The sequence below is a fragment of the Lissotriton vulgaris genome, chromosome 7 (genome assembly GCF_964263255.1).
Source record: "Lissotriton vulgaris chromosome 7, aLisVul1.2, whole genome shotgun sequence".
Taxonomy (NCBI): Eukaryota; Metazoa; Chordata; class Amphibia; order Caudata; family Salamandridae; genus Lissotriton; species Lissotriton vulgaris.
Window position 1 is genome coordinate 1,610,967,412 of NC_141695.1, and position 24,126 is coordinate 1,610,991,537.

General features: G+C 42.9%; 1 protein-coding gene across 1 annotated transcript; it reads left to right on the plus strand.

Moving 5' to 3' along the window:
- Positions 1-1,546: 1,546 nt before the first annotated feature.
- Positions 1,547-22,326, plus strand: LOC147706095 (uncharacterized). Its single transcript, XM_086929594.1, has 3 exons — positions 1,547-1,799; positions 7,311-9,140; positions 20,155-22,326. Exons 1-3 carry the CDS (start codon positions 1,547-1,549, stop codon positions 22,164-22,166), a joined length of 4,095 nt encoding a protein of 1,364 aa, XP_086785720.1. The 3' UTR covers positions 22,167-22,326.
- The last annotated feature ends 1,800 nt before the right edge of the window (positions 22,327-24,126 follow it).

Consider the following 24,126-nt stretch of genomic DNA (forward strand, 5'->3'; position numbering starts at 1 on the left):
CGTAGGGCAGGCATGGTTGATACTCCCAATCAGACCACCCCGTGCCCCGAGTGGACCAGAAGTTCTCAGTTACATAGGACATGCCCAGATACAAAAGTGTGCTTATAACAGAAACCAGTAGGACCGAAAAGTCCCATAGTGCAAACTTACCCAACTCCCCCCCCCTCCCTGCCCCCCTGCTACACGGACTCAAAACTGCCCGCCCCCCCCAACTTAGCAGAGTGCATACCCCATCCCCCAAACAGTGTACTTGCGCGTTGGGGTGAGGGACTCTCCGCAGCCGGCAGTCTCTCATTCACACCCCCGGAGGCCCTTCACCCAGTGTCCAATGGCGGGAAGCGCTTCGCAGCGTAAAAGTCTCAACACTAAAGTGAATATGAATGTTTTCCAAGTGGTCATTGTTCCTCGAGTTCTTCTCTGCCGCCTTCAGCTCCCAAAGAGTCACTGTTGTCCGGTCCCCCTCCCGAGGCCTGGGAGTCCCGGCGTTGGCCTGCAGTCCGATCTTTCATGGAGCGATGTGTCCGTTTGTGGTTCTGACCCGGTCTCCATCCCTCGAGCCACTCCCGTACGTTCTCCGGGTTGTCGAAGAACCAGGTCTTGGTCTCCGCTACCACCCGTAATCTTGCGGGGAATAGCATTGAGTACGGCAGTTCTCTGGACCTTAGCTCTTTTTTCACTTCGAAGAATGTTCGTCGCCGACGGGCGACTTCCGCTGTGTAGTCAGGTAAGATGGCAACGGTGGCATTCTGGATTTTGAGGGGAGGGGAGGATCTGGCTGCCTGCAGGATTGCGTCCCGGTCACGGAAGTTAAACAAGCGTGCCACTATGGGTCGCGGGGTAGCCCCCGGTTTCGGCTGGCCACCCGGGACTCGATGGGCCCTCTCCACCGAAAAGAAGTTGGACAGTCCCTTCGGCTTCAGTTCGGTCGTTATCAGGTTCTCTACGAAGAGATCCATCGCTTTCACGCCTTCTGATTCCGGTACCCCTATAATGCGGATGTTGTTGCGCCTAGAACGCCCCTCCTGCTCATCCAGCTTCTCCCGGAGCATTCTATTGTCCTGTGCCATCTTTCCCATCTCACGTTGGAGTTCTGCGACGTCCTCCACCAGAGATATCGTGACCACCTCCATGTTCTTTACCTTCTCCGACATTTTGTGGAGGTCCGCTCTAAGTAGGGTGACGTCCGTGGAGATTCCGCCAACGGTCGTTTGCAGCTGGGCCAGTGCGAGCATGACGTCGTCCAGTGTGGCCTTTTTCCCCCCTGGGGAGTCGGCCGTTTTGCCACCCTGCTCCCTTCCTGCCGGTGACCCGGTGGGTTTGTCGGAGGTAAATCGGTCTATTCGAGTCTGTGTGACGCCTCCCTTAGGGCCTTTCCCCGCCATGCCGCCAAGTGTCGTGCTCCTCGTGCCTCTACGCTCCAGGATGTGAGGATCGGTGTGGACCCCCCGGCCAGTCCGGTTCAGTAAGGATCAGGTCCAGCGACTTTCTCCAGGGTGGGAGGTGCGTCGGTTGTCGCCACGTGCGTAGCGACTGTTACGATCAAAAGATGGCGGTCGCCCACTCTGTTGTCGATGCCCAGGCTTTCGGCGCAGCTGGTGATGACCTTCGAGACTTTCTGGACTCCGGCGACCCCTCCGTCAAGCACCACTTCCTTGATCCGCGTGGATCGCTGTCTCCGACTCTCCGAATTGCAGTCGATCTGTTGAGTCCACCGCCACACGGGCCCTTCCGGTCCAAGTTCTCCGATCAGGATGCACTTCCTGCCAGGTCAACAACCAGGGGAGGTCCCGGCTCTGGAGGTGTGAGTAGGCCGGGACGAGGCTTCGACGTATCTCTGGCAGCGTATGTCGGATTTTGTCGCTGCTTGTCGCTGCTTACTCCGCCCGGTCCTGGGATCCGGTACCCGCCTGTGGGGCTTGCAAAAGTGACGGATTTTGTGTCGGATCGACGAAGAGGCCGTTTCAGCCGCGGAGCTCGTCCCTTATGCTGCCGCCATGATCGGCTGCTAGCCACGCCCCCCTCTACTAATAACACTTGATGTTGTTAATCTATACACATGCATTGATCATGAAAAAGGTCTAAGTGCCACGAAGTGGTTCCTGGACAGGAAACAAGAAAAATTTCGCTTTTGTGTATGATGCGTTTTGTCTGTACAATAACTTCTTCCTTTTCTCTGGCCAGCTGTAGCAAATCAGGGGTACTTTAATGGGCTTGTGCTTCTCTCCCAGCTACGCAAATCTATTTGTGGGCTGGTGGGAGAAGCACGAGGCCTGGGGAGGTAATAATGAAATGTGGAATGAGAGAATTTTGATGTGGACAAGATACATCGACGATCTCTTTGTTGTTTGGCGCGGAGATAAAACCTCTTGCAGGACACGTTGGATATTGTGGGTAAGACAGTCCATATCATTAAGGGAGATAAACAGTCTAAGATATTGAAAGCCCTTGGCTGCAGTCGAGAGACGGAGCGGTACTGATTATATGTCCGTGGGGCCGCTGATATGGTAGATGGTAGATTTCCCCCAAATTAATACTATATCCAGCTTGTTTACAGTACCGTGATTAGTTTGAAGACCACCGGTAGTGTTGTGTCCGGGCTTGCAATGTATAATAAGATATCATCTGCATAGAGGGAGAATCTGTAACTCACTGCCCAAGGAGTTGCGTTACAATCAATCATTCCCTGACTTCAGAAAGAAACAGAAACTTCTTCTCCTTAATACACATCATAACCCTTCCCTAAACCATCTGACTAGTCTGTTGCCGCACCCCTCAATCTCCGAAAATTATGAGCTTCACTACCTGGGGGGAAACTGCTCCTCTACTCTCCCCACATTTGCAACACCCTTTCGTAGCTACCTCAAAACTATATAATCCGTTTATCCTACTGTCTATTGTTAACTTCCTTTATAACACTGTTATTATGTATTCTTACTTACTCCACTTGAAACTTCGTATTTGCTGCTGTGCCAACTCTGTAAAGCACTATGACTATATTGTCCACATATCCTACTGTCTCTTGTATACTTATTTTACGTACAGTTGCTATGTATGAATATTTACTCCATAGGTAACTCATGTAATTGCGGCAGTCCCCATTCTGTAAAGTGCTCTGATGCCTTCGGGTCAAGTTCTCACTATACAAAACTCAATAAGTTAAGTGTTCACATGTGAGTGATGACCACCAAGGTATGGTTATTGTGTTAAGGGACACAGCACTTAGCAGTGTAATTGATGAAAATGTGTGACATAGAGGCATGTCGTTTGCTTTTTGCTTAAGCTGGAAGCTTTCTACAACTTTGCAGGTCCCTTTATAGTATTTTGTAAGATCATAGTGTACTTAGCTGGTTAATGCACTGCAGTGGGTAGTCCATTCTGAGATATTTTATGTAAAGTTTATGAGCAGGCATAGGTTGGAAGGAGAAATAGTCGACAGATTTGCTTGGATGGACCTTAATACCATCCCATATCTGATTGTCATTGTGAGATGTCAAATAGCAGTCAGTCAGTCAGTCAGAAAACTTTATTTGGTTAGTTACAACCATAAAAATAGCAGTCATGGTGTATAGCTTCTTGTGACCTGCAGTGGTAGGACCAAATTAAAGTCCTCCGTTGGCCAGGAGCGTGTGGCAGATCTCCAAAGTTATACCATGTCTGTTCAATTTGTGATGGGTGGCTGATTGCTGTGGACTGGTAAAGTACTATGGATTGACATGACCCATAGCAAGTTTGTCTTAACACCATTGCTGCTAGCGATATTTTGCTCCTGTGCTGTAATTTTCAAAAGTCCATTGTTCATGACGAGCTGGGCTCGTCATCAGCTTGACCCATAGCAAGTTTGTCTTAATATAAGTGTAAGAGTGTCAAGCAGTAAATATGATTATGCAGCCTGTATGGACTACTGTCACCTTTTATTTAACACCATTGAGTGTTATGGTATTAGTGTGAGCCAGTAGGGTTATATATTTTATTGCAGTTGAAAACATATAGCGCTTACTACCCATGATGAAGGAATTTACGCCAAGCAGCATTCTGCTGTGGAATCAATGGTTAGTGTTTTACCCATGTTATAATAGGTTATAGGGATTAGTTTTAGGCACTAAGGAAACAATTCCATGCATTTATTCCAGTTTATATTTGGTAGAAAAAATTTATAGAAGCTTAGGGCCCGATGTAGGTGCCCTAATACCGGTCGGAAACAGCCGAATTCGGCCGTTTCCGACCGGTATTACGTTTTTCAGATGTAGGGCATGCATTTACAGAATTTGTATTTTACCAATTCTGTATTTACCGAATCGGTAAATACAGACTCAGTAAAATACCGATTCTGTAAATGCAGATGTAGCTGGCACATGTCAGAGTGCCACAGGGCTTTAAGAATCTGTATTTTACCACCCAAACCTATTGGGTGGTAAAATACTGAATACAGGTGTGCATGCACATATGTGGGGCATGTCTGTGTGTCACATGGCACACAAGTCCGGAATTGGGTTGCTAGAGGGTGTCAAAGTGACACCCCCTGCACCCTTGCAACAATCGGAATTTACCGAATCGGTACATACCGATTCGGTATTCCACATTGATTCCTATGGGCTTCAAGGCCCATAGGAATCAATGGGGGATACCGATTCGGTATTTACAGAATCGGTAAATACTGAATCTTACCGATTCGGTATTTACCGATTCTGTATTACCTACATTTCCCCCCCCCCTCTAATTTACCACTTCTTAAATACCGAATCGGTATGATTCGGTATTTAAGAAGTGGTAAATTGGAATTACCTACATCGGGCCCTTAGTGTGATCTTTAGTTGGGCGGAGGTCCATGCAAATGGTTGGCATTATTAATGTATAAGCTATAGGAGATTATGTATTGTCAGGCTGCAGGGATACATCTTGTAAAGGCAAGGTTACATCTTTGAAATGAGGTGTAGGAGATTTGCAAAAATAAAATGATAGGCGATACGGCAAACATGTGTGACTTATACTAGGCTGTGATTAAAGGATGCAAAGAAAAGAGAGGTTCATTGGAAAGTAAAGGAGAGGCAAAAATTGGACGTTTTAAGTCCAAGGGGCATATGTATCAAAATCTGTTATTGCGATTCTCAAATAGCGATTTTTTGAGAATCGCTATTTGAGAATCGCATAACAGGATGTATTTAAAAATGTGCAAATATTTTGAGTTTTCTTGTTGTTCCTTAATTACGATTAGCAAATTGCGAAATCGCAATTAAGGAATACCTTCCCATTCATTCCTATGGGCCAGGAGAGGGAAGTCATTCTCAATTTGCGATTTGCAATTAGAGAATCACAAATTGAATATTTTCAAGGGTGCAAGGGTGTCGTAAGGACACCCCGATGCACCCCTGAAACGAGCATGTGTGCGCATATGGAGCACATACATGCCATAAGGGCATGTATGTGCACCACATGGCACTTTGAAAAATGCCAAAAAGTGCACTTTTCAAAGAAATCACAAATTACCACCAACTGTAAGTTGGTGGTAATTTGCGATATCTTCAAGAGAAATCGCACAACTTGGGTGCTTGTTACATAGCATTTAAGGAATCGTAATTTGCGATTCCTTTAAATGCTTACTCAAAATTAAAGAATCGCAAAATTAGCGATTCCTTAATAATGCGATGCGAAAATTGCTCATACATCGCGTTTTGCGATTTTGTATTCGCAAACGCTGTTTTTTTGCGAATCGCAGCATTTGCGAATACAAAATCGTTTGATACATATGCCCCCTAGTCAATTTTCAAGCGACTACAGAGGATATTTTTTTGAGATTGCATGCAATCTTAGAATGCAAAACTGTAGAAAGAAACAAACATTTTTGCATGTGAGGCAGTGCTATATTGGGTAATTTTGATAAGCACCAGAATCGGGTGAACAATCTATCCCTGAAAAGCTATTGCTAGGATGCCAATTTAGCAAGAACAGCTGGTCAGCGCAAGGGTTTTCAAAACATAGTACATTATCGACTCCGCCCCAAGATACTGAGGTGCCCATTAAAAAGATGTGAGCAAACAGATTTAACATGAGAGGAGAACTGGGAAAGACTTTTCCTTACCTCCTCCCAAAATATTGTTTTTTAATGTCAGTCTGAATATAAAGTGGCACTAACAGGAGTACAAGCCACAATATGATCCCGTGTTCCGTCCTGATGAATGCCACACTCTTGTGAACCAAGAGGCAGAAACATGTTGATGGTCTAAGTGGGAGATGGGGTATTGGTTCCCCTAGTGTCCATACTGATTTTTTAACACCTAGTGATATCTCGCTTAGATAAAAAGGTAGTTTTGATTTATCACATTGGTTTTTAACATACTTATATCACAGTTAAATAGTCAGGTAGAAGTACCTCCTTTACTATTAAGTGTAGGCCTGTTCTTAATCAGAATGCGTTTTTGAAGAGCGAGGAAAGTCCTAGGATGAAGCATTACACCTGGTGGGGTGTGAGGACATCCTGTCACAATTGTTTGTGTGTCCGTAGATAGACTTGAGGTGGATAATCACTTATAAAGGAACAAAGAAACATTTTCTCAGGTGGCGATTCTTGTGTTTAACATTTGCCATTGGAGGCCAGTTCACTCTAAGTGACGCCATTGTCTCCTGTTCCCTACGTGGAGACTATCCAAGGTTTTGTCGTTTGATGATTAGTACAATAGAGGCACACTGTAAATGTTACCAATCTAAGATGGCCACCCAGTGATATGAGTGGCCAACTTGAAATGGTATTGTGCATAATGTATCATTGTATTTACTGCTCCAAGGTGACCAACACATTTGTTCTAAACACTGCAGCGAGGATGGAACTTTAAAACAGTGATACACTATGTACAAGATGATTGCCTATTGCTATGTATATATTTTTTTTACATTGCAACCATATGCCCACCAAGGTTTGGTGACTTTTTTTTTTTCTACATTTATTCTCACATGAATCTTCCATATGCTTGCTGAGTTTGTGTGTTTGTTTTTATTGCAGGTGGTTAAATAGGTGAATGGAAAAAAATAGGTGGATGAATAGATGTTTCAATTGAAGATGAGGGACCCAGTGACTCTTTGATGACATATTGAGAGACTAAAACAATCCGTGGCAAAGTGCCACTCACAGTTATGAGCCAAACACAGTAGCATTACCAGAACATTTTTAAATATTTCAATGTTAACATATGCACTTATGTGAGAAATAGAAGCTTAGCATAAAAATCCCTTATGTATTAAAATCTGCTGCCACTTTACTTAAAGATTGCCACATATGAAAGAAATCTAATTTTGAAAATCCTTTTTTTACCTCCTAGGGATCATTGTTCCTGTCAAGAATGATTCCAGCTGCTTCCGTTGTTTGATTTGTGAAAAGAATGTATCCTGCGCTCATCAAGGTATATTTGATGTGAAACGCCATATTTCAGGTAAAGCACGCAGGACTTTCGAAGAGAGGAAGTTAAAAAACAAGACAAGCACTGGGCCTTTAGCAGAGCAAGAGTCCACTGAAGAGTGGCTTGTGAGGCAAGCTGAATGGAAATTCACCAATTTTTTTGCTGAACACACAGTCCCTTTTGCTGCAGCAGATCACTTGGTTGGTATACTATCCCAAAGTTTTCCGGACTCTAAATTTGCCCGGTCCTTCACTTGTGATAAAACGCGAGCAGCCAGCATATTGAATGAAGCAATTGTACCAGAATTGTTGGCTAACTTAACAGATGACATGAAGGCATCAGTGTTCAGTCTTTGCATTCATGGAAGCAGATATCAAGACCCTGAGCAAAAAGCATTTCCATTGACTGTACGTATTTTTGACTCTAAACAGGGCAGAGTATGCTATAAATTTCTGGACATGTGCATAAGGAAGCATGACACAACCGAAGGTATATTTGATGCTGTTTGCAATGCTGTGCATAAACATTCCATTCCTTGGGAAAATTGTATTGGGTTTGGGTTTGATAACACCTCATTTAATATGGGGAACCTAAACCCTATAAAAACTATTGCACACAATTATAATGAAAACATATATTTCATGGCATGCCCAAGTCAAGTAGCAGACAACTGTGCCTTGCAAGCCTCATCTGCTTTCTGCATCTTCCTAAAAGATTTTGATGCAGAGGATCTTCTTATTGATTTATACTTCTGGTTTGAACATGCATCGAAAATGACAAACTTGTCTGGTCGGTTTTGTAAGTTTGCAGACTCCGACTACTGTCAAACGCTGAAGGAAATTTCTGTCCGTTGGCTTGGAATGCTTACTTGTTTGGATCAACTGATTCTTAACTTTGACTCCCTCCGTTCTTATTTTTCGTCCACTACGGATATTGATGGAGCTAGTTGGAGCAGACTGCAGAGGCTGGTTCATTGCTTCGAGAACCCTATGACTGAGATCTATTGCCTGTTCCTTCAGTCTTCATTACCAGCATTTGTGAATTTCAACCTCTTGCTGCAGAGAGAAGACCCCGTAATTCATCTGTTGTATGATGCCATTGTGGATCTTCTGACATTACTATTAAATGGAGCTTATCTGGGCCAGGTTGTCCAATCGTTCATTAAAAATCCAGAAACCAATCTTCCAGATCTGAGTTCCTGCGACTACCAGATCCCCGAATCGAGCCTTTATGTAGGCATCAGTGTTCGTGGAAAGCTGAAGAGCATGCTTGAAAGAGGGATTATTGAAACTGAAACCCAATCTAAATTCTTTGAAGCTGTGCGCTCTTTTCACCAGGAGGCAGTAAAATGGGCATTAGAAGTGCTCCCAGTTCATGACGAGGTGCTTAAACATGCTAGAGTCTTCAACTTTTTTGAAAAACATAAATATGGTTTTGAAAGTGTGCTCTTTATGGTTGAGCGGTTTAAAACCTATTTAAAATTCACAAAAAAAGATCTGACCTTCCTCAAGCAAGAGTTTGGCACTTACCAAGTTATTGAATTTGCAGATGTTCCTGCGAAAACCTGGGAAGATGCTACCTTTAAAGTAAACTGTGCCAGTGGAGAGGTTGATGCATACAGAATAGATGTTGTCTGGTTTCATCTTGAGCGGGATTTTATCTTTCGAAGCTCACACAGGAGCAAGTTTTTTCTACTTTCTAAAATCGCAAGACTTGTTTTTACTTTACGACACAGTAATGCAGAAGAAGAACGTGTGTTCTCATGTGTAATAAAGAATAAAAGAATGTCCAATCCAGATTTGTGTGATGATAGGACTTCTTTGTCTAAGCTGATATTCCAAACAAATAGGCCACGTACTGAACCTTATCCACCTTGCATCTTGCCGAAGGGGCAGAAGCGAAAGCATTCTGCGGCAGAGTCAAGCCAGAACTGATATGTGTTTGCCTTAAATCCAACAGCTCAAAAAAGATCAAGGAATTTAATGTTTCATAGTGTAACCATTTGATTAAAGTTTTGAAATATACATGAAGTCGAGCATTAATTCAGTAGGTGCTTGCTTGGATGCACATTTGATTGTAGAGATCAGAATAATCCTGTCAACTCCTTACAGAAAATGCTGGCTCACGCCTGCTTTGTCTTATAAAAAAGCCTGAGCCAGAAATTAGACTTGAGCCTAACATCAAGTGTCCAATGCACAGCTAGTTACAAAAGAGAAAACAAGTTAATAAACAAAACAGTGTTGTCAATCTTACTTTTTGTATGTTTGTGTTGTGATTTTGTCATGTTGGAAATTATACAACTTGCCCTCAATCACTGATGATACTGGAAGGGAAAATATCTAAAACTGGTTGAAGTTGCACAGTTGTTATCCACCTGCTGGTTTCCCCTGGCCCACTTCTCAGCACTGCAGGAAATGCCAATCTTTTGCGTAATGTTGGTTTATTGGGGGTTCAGTGGCTGCTTTAGACTGGATTTTGGTGTAAGATGTGGGAGGGTGCCGGGGTTACCGTAGTACACTCACCGCATACACCTCCATCACTCGGAGCTGAAGTTTAGCATGGCTGAACACTTTCGCCAGCTTGCAAATGCCCAAAATAGCTAGGGTCTGAACTTTTACCCCGTTGGTTAGGGCCTGCCTTGGAGTCCTTCCCATCCACTGGCTTGTGCCAAGCATAATGGTAGCATCTCTAGGCACCCACTTCAGAACACTGCTGGACCTGAGGAGAAATAGAAGAGGGCTTGACCTGCTTCTGTGACCTGAGAGGAGCCATGAAGGACTGGATTTTCTCCCTCTTGTACTCGGGACAAAGGAGTGGACTCCAAGGGTGAGGGTCATAAGACTGGCCACTTGTCCAAGCTACAGAGCTACAACAAGCTACAAGAGGCCTTTCCAGCAACATCCATTGGCATCTGGACCTCAACTGTACCCTTCTGTTGTCATCTCCCTGACACCGATCAAGTCTTTTTAAGTGCCACCCGTGAGGTCCTGAGGGGGCCTTACAAGTGTACTCTTGTGCTAGTTTGGGACTTAACCCCTTGCATGCTCATGACGGCCCTCGCCTGTCATGCGTTACGTTGGGCGTGTGCTCACGACTGCCGGGGGCCGTCTGAATCTCGCCAACTATGTAAATGACCCACACAGCGCAAAAATTCGCCGCGCATGCAAGGGTTAAAGGACTAACTCAAAAGGTATAATCCTTGGCCACAACAAACCTGGTTTGTGTATCCTATCCAAACTCCACTGCAGACAGCCACAAATTGTGCTTATATCACTTTTACTTTTCTTGGTGCTATTCCTACTTAAAATGTTTAAAATTCATATCTCAAGGTACCCCTTTTTTATTTTTGCCATTTTGTTATTATTTAGCTCATTAAAAAAAAAAAATCAAATTCCGTTTGGGATTTTAAATCGCAGACATCCACAACAGCTTCGACAACCAACCCGGAGACCAACCCACCCAACATTCTGCAGGACCTTCACCCCCCTTGAACATCCTTAATGACTGGAACCCAATCTCCACTGAGGACACCATCCGCCTGATGAACTCCATCCATTCAGGATCCCCCACAGACCCATGCCCTCACCACATCTTCAACAAAGCAGACTCCATCATAGCACCACACCTCTGAGACGTCATCAACTGCTCCCTCAACTCCGCCACCTTCTCGGATAGCTGGAAACACGTCGAACTCAGCGCCCTTCTGAAAAAACCCACAGCTGACCCCACCGAACTCAAAAACTACCGCCCCATCTCACTCCTTCCATTCCCGGCCAAAGTCATCGAGAAAGCAGTCAACAACCAGCTCGCCGCCTTCCTCGAAACCAACAAATCCCTTGACCGTTCACAGTCCGGCTTCCGAGCCAAACACAGCACTGAGACCGCGCTCATCGCAGCAACAGACGACATTCGAACTCTACTGGACAATGGAGACACAGTCGCCCTCATCCTCCTCGACCTCTCCGCAGCCTTCGACACAGTCTGCCATAGCACCCTTCTACAGCGCCTCATAAACATCGGAATCCAAGGAAAAGCTCTGGAATGGATCATCTCGTTCCTCACCGGAAGAACCCAGAGAGTCCGCCTCCCACCATTCAAGTCAGAGGCTACCGAAGTCATCTGCGGCGTACCACAAGGATCTTCACTCAGCCCCACCCTCTTCAACGTATACTTGAGCCCCCTCGCGGCCATTGCACGCCAACATAACCTCAACATCATTTCCTACGCCGACGACACTCAACTGATCCTCTCACTCACCAAAGACCCTAACACCGCCAAAACCAACCTACATGAAGGAATGAAAGAAGTTGCCGAGTGGATGAAGCACAGCCGCCTGAAACTGAACTCAGACAAAACAGAAGTCCTTATCTTAGGTAACTCCCCCTCCGCCTGGGATGACTCTTGGTGGCCAGAGGCCCTTGGAAAAGCACCCATCCCGACGGACCACGCTCGGAACCTGGGCGTCATCCTGGACTCCTCACTCTCTTTGAACAAACAGGTCAGCACCGTCTCCTCTTCCTGCTTCAACATTCTTCGCATGCTCAAAAAAACATTTTGCTGGATCCCCACCGAAACCAGAAAAACGATCACCCATGCACTGGTTACAAGCCGCCTGGACTACGGAAACACCCTATACGCCGGTACCACCGCTAAACTCCAGAAAAAACTCCAACGCATCCAGAACGCATCAGCAAGACTCATACTAGACATCCCGCGTAAAGACCACATCTCCAGCCACCTGAAAAACCTCCACTGGTTCCCCGTCAACAAGAGGATTACTTTCCGGCTCCTAACCCACGCACACAAAGCACTCTACGAACTTGGACCCGAATGCCTCAACACAAGACTTTCCTTCTACACCCCCCCCTGCCAGCTACGATCCACCAACCAAGCCCTTGCTACCGTACCTCGCATCAACAAAACCACCATGGGAGGCAGATCCTTCTCCTATCTGGCAGCTAAGACCTGGAACTCACTTCCCACTCACCTTCGTCTCACTCAGAATCACCTATCATTCAGAAAACAACTTAAAACTTGGATATTCGACAAGTAATTCCCCACCCTTCCTCAAGCGCCTTGAGACCCTCTGGGTATGTAGCGCGCTATATAAATACTATGACTTGACTTGACTTTTATTTTGTACGAGTGAAATGTCCAACTAACTATAACGCCCCTGAAACCTATGGTTTTTGCAGTGAATTTCTAAGGTTTTTCAAATGCTAATTTCTAGCAATAACGTGCCTGAAACCGATGGTTTATTCTGTGAATTTCAACGGTTTTTTTAAATGCTAATTTCGAACTATAACATGCCTGAAACCTATGGTTTTTAAGTGAATTTCTAAGGTTCTTTTAAATGTTAGTTTATAACTATGCCTACAGAGGTAGGACGTGAAGAAAGTAGAAAAAATGCACGGAAAGAATAAAAAAAAATGCAGAAAGAAGTCCTCAAAGACGAGGAAAAGTGCAGGAAAAAGCAAGAAGTGCAGAAAGAAAAAACAGAGGAGCAGAAAGAGGCCTTATTACAAAATTATCCTATGCCCTCAACTTTTTCAGACGGGTACTGGTGGTAAATGACTCTGACTAACCACGCCTAAAGCCAGTGCTATGCTAAAAGACACTTAGAATACAGTGAAAACACCTACATACACTAGAGAACACTATGTGTTGGGGTACCCCTGTGATTAGCATGACCTCCTCTGTAAGGCCCTGGTACATAATAGGGCAGGGGGATTAAAACTACCTCTAAGTCAGAGGTGCAGAAAGGCCCCGCCCCCTCCCTTCACCACTGTGCAAATGTGCCCCGTGGCGCATTTTAAGTTGGGGATTAAGTCCCCTTGAATCCTGAGGGTCCCTGGGGTCCAGCTAGCCCACCAGGTACCTACAGTAAGGGCCAAGGAGCTGCATTGCAGAGAGGTGTAAAAAGGGGCATGGCCTGGACCACCTCTCTACAACGCAGGCTTCTGGCGCTTTTTGGAGGTACCTGTTGGGCTAGTTGGCCCCCAGGGGTCATCGGGATTGAAGAGGAATTAATTCCCCAACTTAAAACGAAACGTGCCACAGGGCGTGTTTGCACACATGTGGCACGTTTTAAGTTGGGGGATTAACTCCCCTTGAATCCTGAGGGTCCCTGGGGTTCAACTAGCCCACCTAGCCCACCAGGTACCTTCAGTAATGTTTTTTGGCCCTGGGGGTCCTTGTGGGACCCCCTGAGCAGGCCTAGGGGGTCAGGGTGTTTCTACCCCGCCCCCTTTTCTTGTTTTGCGCATTTCAGAACTGAGGCACAAGATGGCTGCGAACACTTCCTGGTTTGAAGTGTTGTCAGTCAATTAGAATACAGCTTGTGGTCAGGAGGGTCCGCAGATCCTCCGTGCCTCTAAATATTGAAACTTTTATTTTTTGATTTTCTCAGCAACTACTGAACGGATTTACACCATTTAAGAAAAAGAGTTCTTTTTAAGGGCTACCTTTAGCTTTTTGGATCACCCCGAAACTTTCAAGATGGGAGCGGACCAGAGCGCCCCACTAGGTTTGAAAAATTTGCGAAGATTCGTCAACCGGTGCCAAAGTTATTGGGAAAAGAAAAAACAGAATAGAAATAAGGTCCTAACTAGAACTACCTACTGGCGAAAACAACATCATCAACCTGTCTAAAAGGAACTTGACGATTGATGAGATCATGGTACTCGAAAAAGGATTCAGCTTTTGTCCGACGAGTGAGTTCAAGCTTGTGGACACAAAAATGGACTTGTTCAGATATATTAGGAAACTTAAATTCAAAAAAATCTTCTTACAACACCCAATAATAGGGCAAGAATCAGCAAGCCCAGGAATGATAGAAACAACACTAACGGAGGAAACAATTGAAGATAACCGCCTGAATATCTTGCTAACTCCCACGCAGGAATGACAAAATCAGGAGCAAGACATGGAGAGAAATAATGTAACCTCCATAACACAAGTCAGAGATCCAAGCAATTTAAAGAACAAATCAAGGAAACTGCCGAATGCATCTCACGATGCGATTGATGTTTTCAGTGAAGCAATAACGGCAGATCTGGAAAGAATGGCTAACAACAAAATGGATATGAGAACATCTAATATCACAAGGAAGGAATGGGAAGCAATTAAATCTCTACGGAATGATAAATCGATGGAGATCAAGCCCTCGGATAAGGGTGGGAACATTATTATCTTCAGTAAGGATAATTACGAACATGAGGCACTAAGACAATTGAGAGACATAGAGTGCTATGCTATAGTAAAGAGAGAACAATCAATGGAAGAGTGATGGCATGATCAGTTGAGAGGAATACTCTTTCCTTCACTGCGATTCCCCGGTTCTTCCCACCTTCTACCACCTGCCAAAAATCCATAAAAATGCCAAAAGACCACCAGGGAGGCCTATTGTCTCGGCAATAGGCAGCCTACTCTAGAACACTTCTTGCTTCATTGATACATACTTGGCCCCGATTGTGAAGGATTTACCCTCTTATGTGAGGGACACGCAGGATTTCCTTCGCATCATGGACAGCGTCACTTGGGAATGATATGCTACTAATAACACTTGATGTTGTTAATCTATACACATGCATTGATCATGAAAAATGGCTAAGTGCCACGAAGTGGTTCCTGGACAGGAAACAAGAAAAATTTCGCTTTTGTGTATGATGCGATTTTGTCTGTACAATAACTTCTTCCTTTTCTCTGGCCAGCTGTAGCAAATCAGGGGTACTTCAATGGGCTTGTGCTTCTCTCCCAGCTACGCAAATCTATTTGTGGGCTGGTGGGAGAAGCACGAGGCCTGGGGAGGTAATAATGAAATGTGGAATGAGAGAATTTTGATGTGGACAAGATACATCGACGATCTCTTTGTTGTTTGGCGCGGAGATAAAACCTCTTGCAGGACACGTTGGATATTGTGGGTAAGACAGTCCATATCATTAAGGGAGATAAACAGTCTAAGATATTGAAAGCCCTTGGCTGCAGTCGAGAGACGGGGCGGTACTGATTATATGTCCGTGGGGCCGCTGATATGGTAGATGGTAGATTTCCCCCAAATTAATACTATATCCAGCTTGTTTACCGTACCGTGATTAGTTTGAAGACCACCGGTAGTGTTGTGTCCGGGCTTGCAATGTATAATAAGATATCATCTGCATAGAGGGAGAATCTGGAACTCACTGCCCAAGGAGTTGCGTTACAATCAATCATTCCCTGACTTCAGAAAGAAACAGAAACTTCTTCTCCTTAATACACATCATAACCCTTCCCCTAAACCATCTGACTAGTCTGTTGCCGCACCCCTCAATCTCTGAAAATTATGAGCTTCACTACCTGGGGGGAGGGTGGGGGGAACTGCGCCTCTACTCTCCCCACATTTGCAACACCCTTTCGTAGCTACCTCAAAACTATATAATCCGTTTATCCTACTGTCTATTGTTAACTTCCTTTATAACACTGTTATTATGTATTCTTACTTACTCCACTTGTAACTTGGTATTTGCTGCTGTGCCAACTCTGTAAAGCACTATGACTATATTGTCCACATATCCTACTGTCTCTTGTATACTTATTTTAGGTACTGTTGCTATGTATGAATATTTACTCCATAGGTAACTCATGTAATTGCGGCAGTCCCCATTCTGTAAAGTGCTCTGATGCCTTCGGGTCAAGTTCTCACTATACAAAACTCAATAAGTTAAGTGTTCACATGTGAGTGATGACCACCAAGGTATGGTTATTGTGTTAAGGGACACAGCACTTAGCAGTGTAATTGATGAAAATGTGTGACATAGAGGCATGTTGTTTGCTTTTTGCTTAAGCTGGAAGCTTTCTACAACTTTGCAGGTCCCTTTATAGTATTTTGTAAGATCATAGTGTACTTAGCTGGTTAATGCACTGCAGTGGGTAGTCCATTCTGAGATATTTTATGTAAAGTTTATGAGCAGGCATAGGTTGGGGGGAGAAATAGTCGACAGATTTGCTTGGATGGACCTTAATACCATCCCATATCTGATTGTCATTGTGAGATGTCAAATAGCAGTCAGTCAGTCAGTAAGAAAACTTTATTTGGTTAGTTACAACCATAAAAAATAGCAGTCATGGTGTATAGCTTCTTGTGACCTGCAGTGGTAGGACCAAATTAAAGTCCTCCGTTGGCCAGGAGCGTGTGGCAGATCTCCAAAGTTATACCATGTCGGTTCAATTTGTGATGGGTGGCTGATTGCTGTGGACTGGTAAAGTACTGTGGATTGACATGACCCATAGCAAGTTTGTCTTAATGTAAGTGTAAGAGTGTCAAGCAGTAAATATGATTATGCAGCCTGTGTGGACTACTGTCACCTTTTATTTAACACCATTGAGTGTTATGGTATTAGTGTGAGCCAGTAGGGTTATATATTTTATTGCAGTTGAATACATATAGCGCTTACTACCCATGATGAAGGAATTTACGCCAAGCAGCATTCTGCTGTGGAATCAATGGTTAGTGTTTTTACCCATGTTATAATAGGTTATAGGGATTAGTTTTATGCACTAAGGAAACAATTCCACGCATTTATTCCAGTTTATATTTGGTAGAAAAAATTTATAGAAGCTTAGGGCCCGATGTAGGTGCCCTAATACCGGTCGGAAACGGCCGAATTCCGCCGTTTCTGACCGGTATTACCTTTTTCAGATGTAGGGCATGCATTTACAGAATCTGTATTTTACCAATTCTGTATTTACCGAATCGGTAAATACAGACTCAGTAAAATACCGATTCTGTAAATGCAGATGTAGCTGGCACATGTCAGAGTGCCACAGGGCTTTAAGAATCTGTATTTTACCACCCAATCCTATTGGGTGGTAAAATACTGAATACAGGTGTGCATGCACATCTGTGCAATGTGACACACAGACATGCCCTTAGGGCATGTCTGTGTGTCACATGGCACACAAGTCCGGAATTGGGTTGCTAGAGGGTGTCAAAGTGACACCCCCTGCACCCTTGCAACAATCGGAATTTACCGAATCGGTAAATACCGATTCGGTATAATACCGATTCGGTATTCCACATTGATTCCTATGGGCTTCAAGGCCCATAGGAATCAATGGGGGATACCGATTCGGTATTTACAGAATCGGTAAATACTGAATCTTACCGATTCGGTATTTACCGATTCTGAATTACCTACATTCCCCCCCCCCCCTCTAATTTACCACTTCTTAAATACCGAATCGGTATGATTCGGTATTTATGAAGTGGTAAATTAGAATTACCTACATCGGGCCCTTAGTGTGATCTTTAGTTGGGCGGAGGTCCATGCAAATGGTTGGCATTATTAATGTATAAGCTATAGGAGATTAGGTATTGTCAGGCTGCAGGGATACATCTTGTAAAGGCAAGGTTACATCTTTGAAATGAGGTGTGGGAGATTTGCAGAAATAAAATGATAGGCGATACGGCAAACGTGTGTGACTTATACTAGGCTGTGATTAAAGGATGCAAAGAAAAGAGAGGTTCATTGGAAAGTAAAGGAGAGGCAAAAATTGGACGTTTTAAGTCCAAGGGGCATATGTATCAAAATCTGTTATTGCGATTCTCAAATAGCGATTTTTTGAGAATCGCTATTTGAGAATCGCATAACAGGATGTATTTAAAAATGTGCAAATATTTTGAGTTTTCCTGTTGTTCCTTAATTGCGATTAGCAAATTGCGAAATCGCAATTAAGGAATATCTTCCCATTCATTCCTATGGGCCAGGAGAGGGAAGTCATTCTCAATTTGCGATTTGCAATTAGAGAATCACAAATTGAGAATATTTTCAAGGGTGCAAGGGTGTCGTAAGGACACCCAGATGCACCCCTGAAATGAGCATGTGTGCGCATATGGGCATGTATGTGCACCAAATGGCACTTTGAAAAATGACAAAAAGTGCACTTTTCAAAGAAATCACAAATTACCACCAACTGTAAATTGGTGGTAATTTGCGATATCTTCAAGAGAAATCGCACAACTTGGGTGCTTGTTACATAGCATTTAAGGAATCGTAATTTGCGATTCCTTTAAATGCTTACGCAAAATTAAAGAATCGCAAAATTAGCGATTCCTTAATAATGCGATGCGAAAATTGCTCATACATCGCGTTTTGCGATTTTGTATTCGCAAACGCTGTTTTTTTGCGAATCGCAGCATTTGCGAATACAAAATCGTTTGATACATATGCCCCCTAGTCAATTTTCAAGCGACTACAGAGGATATTTTTTTAAGATTGCATGCAATCTTAGAATGCAAAACTGTAGAAAGAAACAAACATTTTTGCATGTGAGGCAGTGCTATATTGGGTAATTTTGATAAGCACCAGAATCGGGTGAACAATCTATCCCTGAAAAGCTATTGCTAGGATGCCAATTTAGCAAGAACAGCTGGTCAGCGCAAGGGTTTTCAAAACGTAGTACACTATCGACTCCGCCCCAAGATACTGAGGTGCCCATTAAAAAGATGTGAGCAAACAGATTTAACATGAGAGGAGAACTGGAAAAGACTTTTCCTTACCTCCTCCCAAAATATTGTTTTTTAATGTCAGTCTGAATATAAAGTGGCACTAACAGGAGTACAAGCCACAATATGATCCCGTGTTCCGTCCTGACGAATGCCACACTCTTGTGAACCAAGAGGCAGAAACATGTTGATGGTCTAAGTGGGAGATGGGGTATTGGTTCCCCTAGTCTCCATACTGATTTTTTAACACCTAGTGATATCTCGCTTAGATAAAAAGGTAGTTTTGATTTATCACATTGGTTTTTAACATACTTATATCACAGTTAAATAGTCGGGTAGAAGTACCTCCTTTACTATTAAGTGTAGGCCTGTTCTTAATCAGAATGAGTTTTTGAAGAGCGAGGAAAGTCCTATGATGAAGCATTACACCTGGTGGGGTGTGAGGACATCCTGTCACAATTGTTTGTGTGTCCGTAGATAGACTTGAGGTGGATAATCACTTATAAAGGAACAAAGAAACATTTTCTCAGGTGGCGATTCTTGGGTTTAACATTTGCCATTGGAGGCCAGTTCACTCTAGTGACGCCATTGTCTCCTGTTCCCTACGTGGAGACTATCCAAGGTTTTGTCGTTTGATGATTAGTACAATAGAGGCACACTGTAAATGTTACCAATCTAAGATGGCCACCCAGTGATATGAGTGGCCAACTTGAAATGGTATTGTGCATAATGTATCATTGTATTTACTGCTCCAAGGTGACCAACACATTTGTTCTAAACACTGCAGCGAGGATGGAACTTTAAAACAGTGATACACTATGTACAAGATGATTGCCTATTGCTATGTATATATTTTTTTTACATTGCAACCATATGCCCACCAAGGTTAGGTGACATTTTTTTTCTACATTTATTCTCACATGAATCTTCCATATGCTTGCTGAGTTTGTGTGTTTGTTTTATTGCAGGTGGTTAAATAGGTGAATGGAAAAAAATAGGTGGATGAATAGATGTTTCAATGCAAGATGAGGGACCCAGTGACTCTTTGATGACATATTAAGAGACTAAAACAATCCGTGGCAAAGTGCCACTCACAGTTATGAGCCAAACACAGTAGCATTACCAGAACATTTTTAAATATTTCAATGTTAACATATGCACTTATGTGAGAAATAGAAGCTTAGCATAAAAATCCCTTATGTATTAAAATCTGCTGCCACTTTACTTAAAGATTGCCACATATGAAAGAAATCTAATTTTGAAAATCCTTTTTTTACCTCCTAGGGATCATTGTTCCTGTCCAGAATGATTCCAGCTGCTTCCGTTGTTTGATTTGTGAAAAGAATGTATCCTGCGCTCATCAAGGTATATTTGATGTGAAACGCCATATTTCAGGTAAAGCACGCAGGACTTTCGAAGAGAGGAAGTTAAAAAACAAGACAAGCACTGGGCCTTTAGCAGAGCAAGAGTCCACTGAAGAGTGGCTTGTGAGGCAAGCTGAATGGAAATTCACCACATTTTTTGCTGAACACACAGTCCCTTTTGCTGCAGCAGATCACTTGGTTGGTATACTATCCCAAAGTTTTCCGGACTCTAAATTTGCCCGGTCCTTCACTTGTGATAAAACGCGAGCAGCCAGCATATTGAATGAAGCAATTGTAACAGAATTGTTGGCTAACTTAACAGATGACATGAAGGCATCAGTGTTCAGTCTTTGCATTCATGGAAGCAGATATCAAGACCCTGAGCAAAAAGCATTTCCATTGACTGTACGTATTTTTGACTCTAAACAGGGCAGAGTATGCTGTAAATTTCTGGACATGTGCATAAGGAAGGATGACACAACCGAAGGTATATTTGATGCTGTTTGCAATGCTGTGCATAAACATTCCATTCCTTGGGAAAATTGTATTGGGTTTGGGCTTGATAACACCTCATTTAATATGGGGAACCTAAACCCTATAAAAACTATTGCACACAATTATAATGAAAACATATATTTCATGGCATGCCCAAGTCAAGTAGCAGACAACTGTGCCTTGCAAGCCTCATCTGCTTTCTGCATCTTCCTAAAAGATTTTGATGCAGAGGATCTTCTTATTGATTTATACTTCTGGTTTGAACATGCATCGAAAATGACAAACTTGTCTGGTCGGTTTTGTAAGTTTGCAGACTCCGACTACTGTCAAACGCTGAAGGAAATTTCTGTCCGTTGGCTTGGAATGCTTACTTGTTTGGATCAACGGATTCTTAACTTTGACTCCCTCCGTTCTTATTTTTCGTCCACTATGGATATTGATGGAGCTAGTTGGAGCAGACTGCAGAGGCTGGTTCATTGCTTCGAGAACCCTATGACTGAGATCTATTGCCTGTTCCTTCAGTCTTCATTACCAGCATTTGTGAATTTCAACCTCTTGCTGCAGAGAGAAGACCCCGTAATTCATCTGTTGTATGATGCCATTATGGATCTTCTGACATTACTATTAAATAGAGCTTATCTGGGCCAGGTTGTCCAATCGTTCATTAAAAATCCAGAAACCAATCTTCCAGATCTGAGTTCCTGCGACTACCAGATCCCCGAATCGAGCCTTTATGTAGGCATCAGTGTTCGTGGAAAGCTGAAGAGCATGCTTGAAAGAGGGATTATTGAAACTGAAACCCAATCTAAATTCTTTGAAGCTGTGCGCTCTTTTCACCAGGAGGCAGTAAAATGGGCATTAGAAGTGCTCCCAGTTCATGACGAGGTGCTCAAACATGCTAGAGTCTTCAACTTTTTTGAAAAACATAAATATGGTTTTGAAAGTGTGCTCTTTATGGTTGAGCGGTTTAAAACCTATTTAAAATTCACAAAAAAAGATCTGACCTTCCTCAAGCAAGAGTTTGGCACTTACCAAGTTATTGAATTTGCAGATGTTCCTGCGAAAACCTGGGAAGATGCTACCATTAAAGTAAACTGTGCCAGTGGAGAGGTTGATGCATACAGAATAGATGTTGTCTGGTTTCATCTTGAGCGGGATTTTATCTTTCGAAGCTCACACAGGAGCAAGTTTTTTCTTTTTTCTAAAATCGCAAGACTTGTTTTTACTTTACCACACAGTAATGCAGAAGAAGAACGTGTGTTCTCATGTGTAATAAAGAATAAAAGAATGTCTAATCCAGATTTGTGTGATGATAGGACTTCTTTGTCTAAGCTGATATTCCAAACAAATAGGCCACGTACTGAACCTTATCCACCTTGCATCTTGCCGAAGGGGCAGAAGCGAAAGCATTCTGCGGCAGAGTCAAGCCAGAACTGATATGTGTTTGCCTTAAATCCAACAGCTCAAAAAAGATCAAGGAATTTAATGTTTCATAGTGTAACCATTTGATTAAAGTTTTGAAATATACATGAAGTCGAGCATTAATTCAGTAGGTGCTTGCTTGGATACACATTTGATTGTAGAGATCAGAATAATCCTGTCAACTCCTTACAGAAAATGCTGGCTCACGCCTACTTTGTATTATAAAAAAGCCTGAGCCAGACATTAGACTTGAGCCTAACATCAAGTGTCCAATGCACAGCTAGTTACAAAAGAGAAAACAAGTTAATAAACAAAACAGTGTTGTCAATCTTACTTTTTGTATGTTTGTGTTGTGATTTTGTCATGTTGGAAATTATACAACTTGCCCTCAATCACTGATGATACTGGAATGGAAAATATCTAAAACTGGTTGAAGTTGCACAGTTGTTATCCACCTGCTGGTTTCCCCTGGCCCACTTCTCAGCACTGCAGGAAATGCCAATCTTTTGCGTAATGTTGGTTTATTGGGGGTTCAGTGGCTGCTTTAGACTGGATTTTGGTGTAAGATGTGGGAGGGTACCGGGGTTACCGTAGTACACTCATCGCATACACCTCCATCACTCGGAGCTGAAGTTTAGCATGGCTGAACACTTTCGCCAGCTTGCAAATGCCCAAAATAGCTAGGGTCTGAACTTTTACCCCGTTGGTTAGGGCCTGCCTTGGAGTCCTTCCCATCCACTGGCTTGTGCCAAGCATAATGGTAGCATCTCTAGGCATCTTATCTTAAGTGTATGCAACACTTAACCTCTGCGCACTGTTGCTACTTGCGGAAAACCGCTACTCTTTTATAAATGCAACAACACTTATAGAATTTCAACTGTAAGTATATTTATAACTTGTTTCCACAACAAATAAACTCTTTTGTTTTACAATGATAAACACAAAGTATGTTATTACATTTCAACACACAATATATACAATATAAACATAAGTAGATGTTGAATCTTTCATTTCTGGTGACTTTTTCTTTGTTATGCCCAATGCATTTCGAGCTCAATGGAGCTCTTCGTCGGGGGCCTGTGCAACTGAGTACGATTTTCAATTAGTAAGTTCATTCAACTCATCATATCAACACGAATCTTAAAGTTGTTACAAAGCAAAAAATTATATGGTAACATTTTCTTATAAACTACCCTTCACCGGCACCACAGTGTATGCGAAAAGAATCCAAAAAACAAACTCACTGAAGTCGCAATAAACCAGAAATCTCCTCTCCTAAAAGAAAATTAAACACTGAAACTGCCTCCACCTTTTCTTGCATAGTAAAGTCCATTACCCGACAACAAAATCACAAGAACGCTAACACGATATCTTACCTTGAACACTCAAAGCACTGTGCTCAAAACAAAATCTCCAACACACCCAGTCGTCCCTCTCCTCCTGTGAATATATAGAAAACATCAGCTCTACTCCGGGATCCCATCCCTGAAATACTTATCAGCTCAACCACCAATATTTCATGAACTCACCTCGCTAACAACTCCTGAGTATGCGAACTGTTTCCCTCTCTCATTCAAACGCTCTCGCTATGGGAACCGCTGACAGCATGGATCAACCACACCCAATTATTTAAAGTAGTGACTCATCTTCAACAATGAAAACGGACTAAGAAACAAACGCCTACCAACTAAACCACGGGCGCCATGTTATAAAGATCAAAAATGACCCTGGTGAACCGAAAATACCAAAGATGAAAACGCAACACGTGTTTAAAATAAAATAAGAAAAATAATAATAAAGAATAGAGTGAACTTGAACATGTTACCATTAAGTGAAATAATGAATTAACAGTATACAGATAAATACAGTTAGATGCAGACATCAATCTCGTACAGCATTTAAGGCGAAAGAGGAATCATAGAAAACATGATAAATTAATTTTCTCATTAAGACCTTTGGGTTCTTGTGTGGCAAG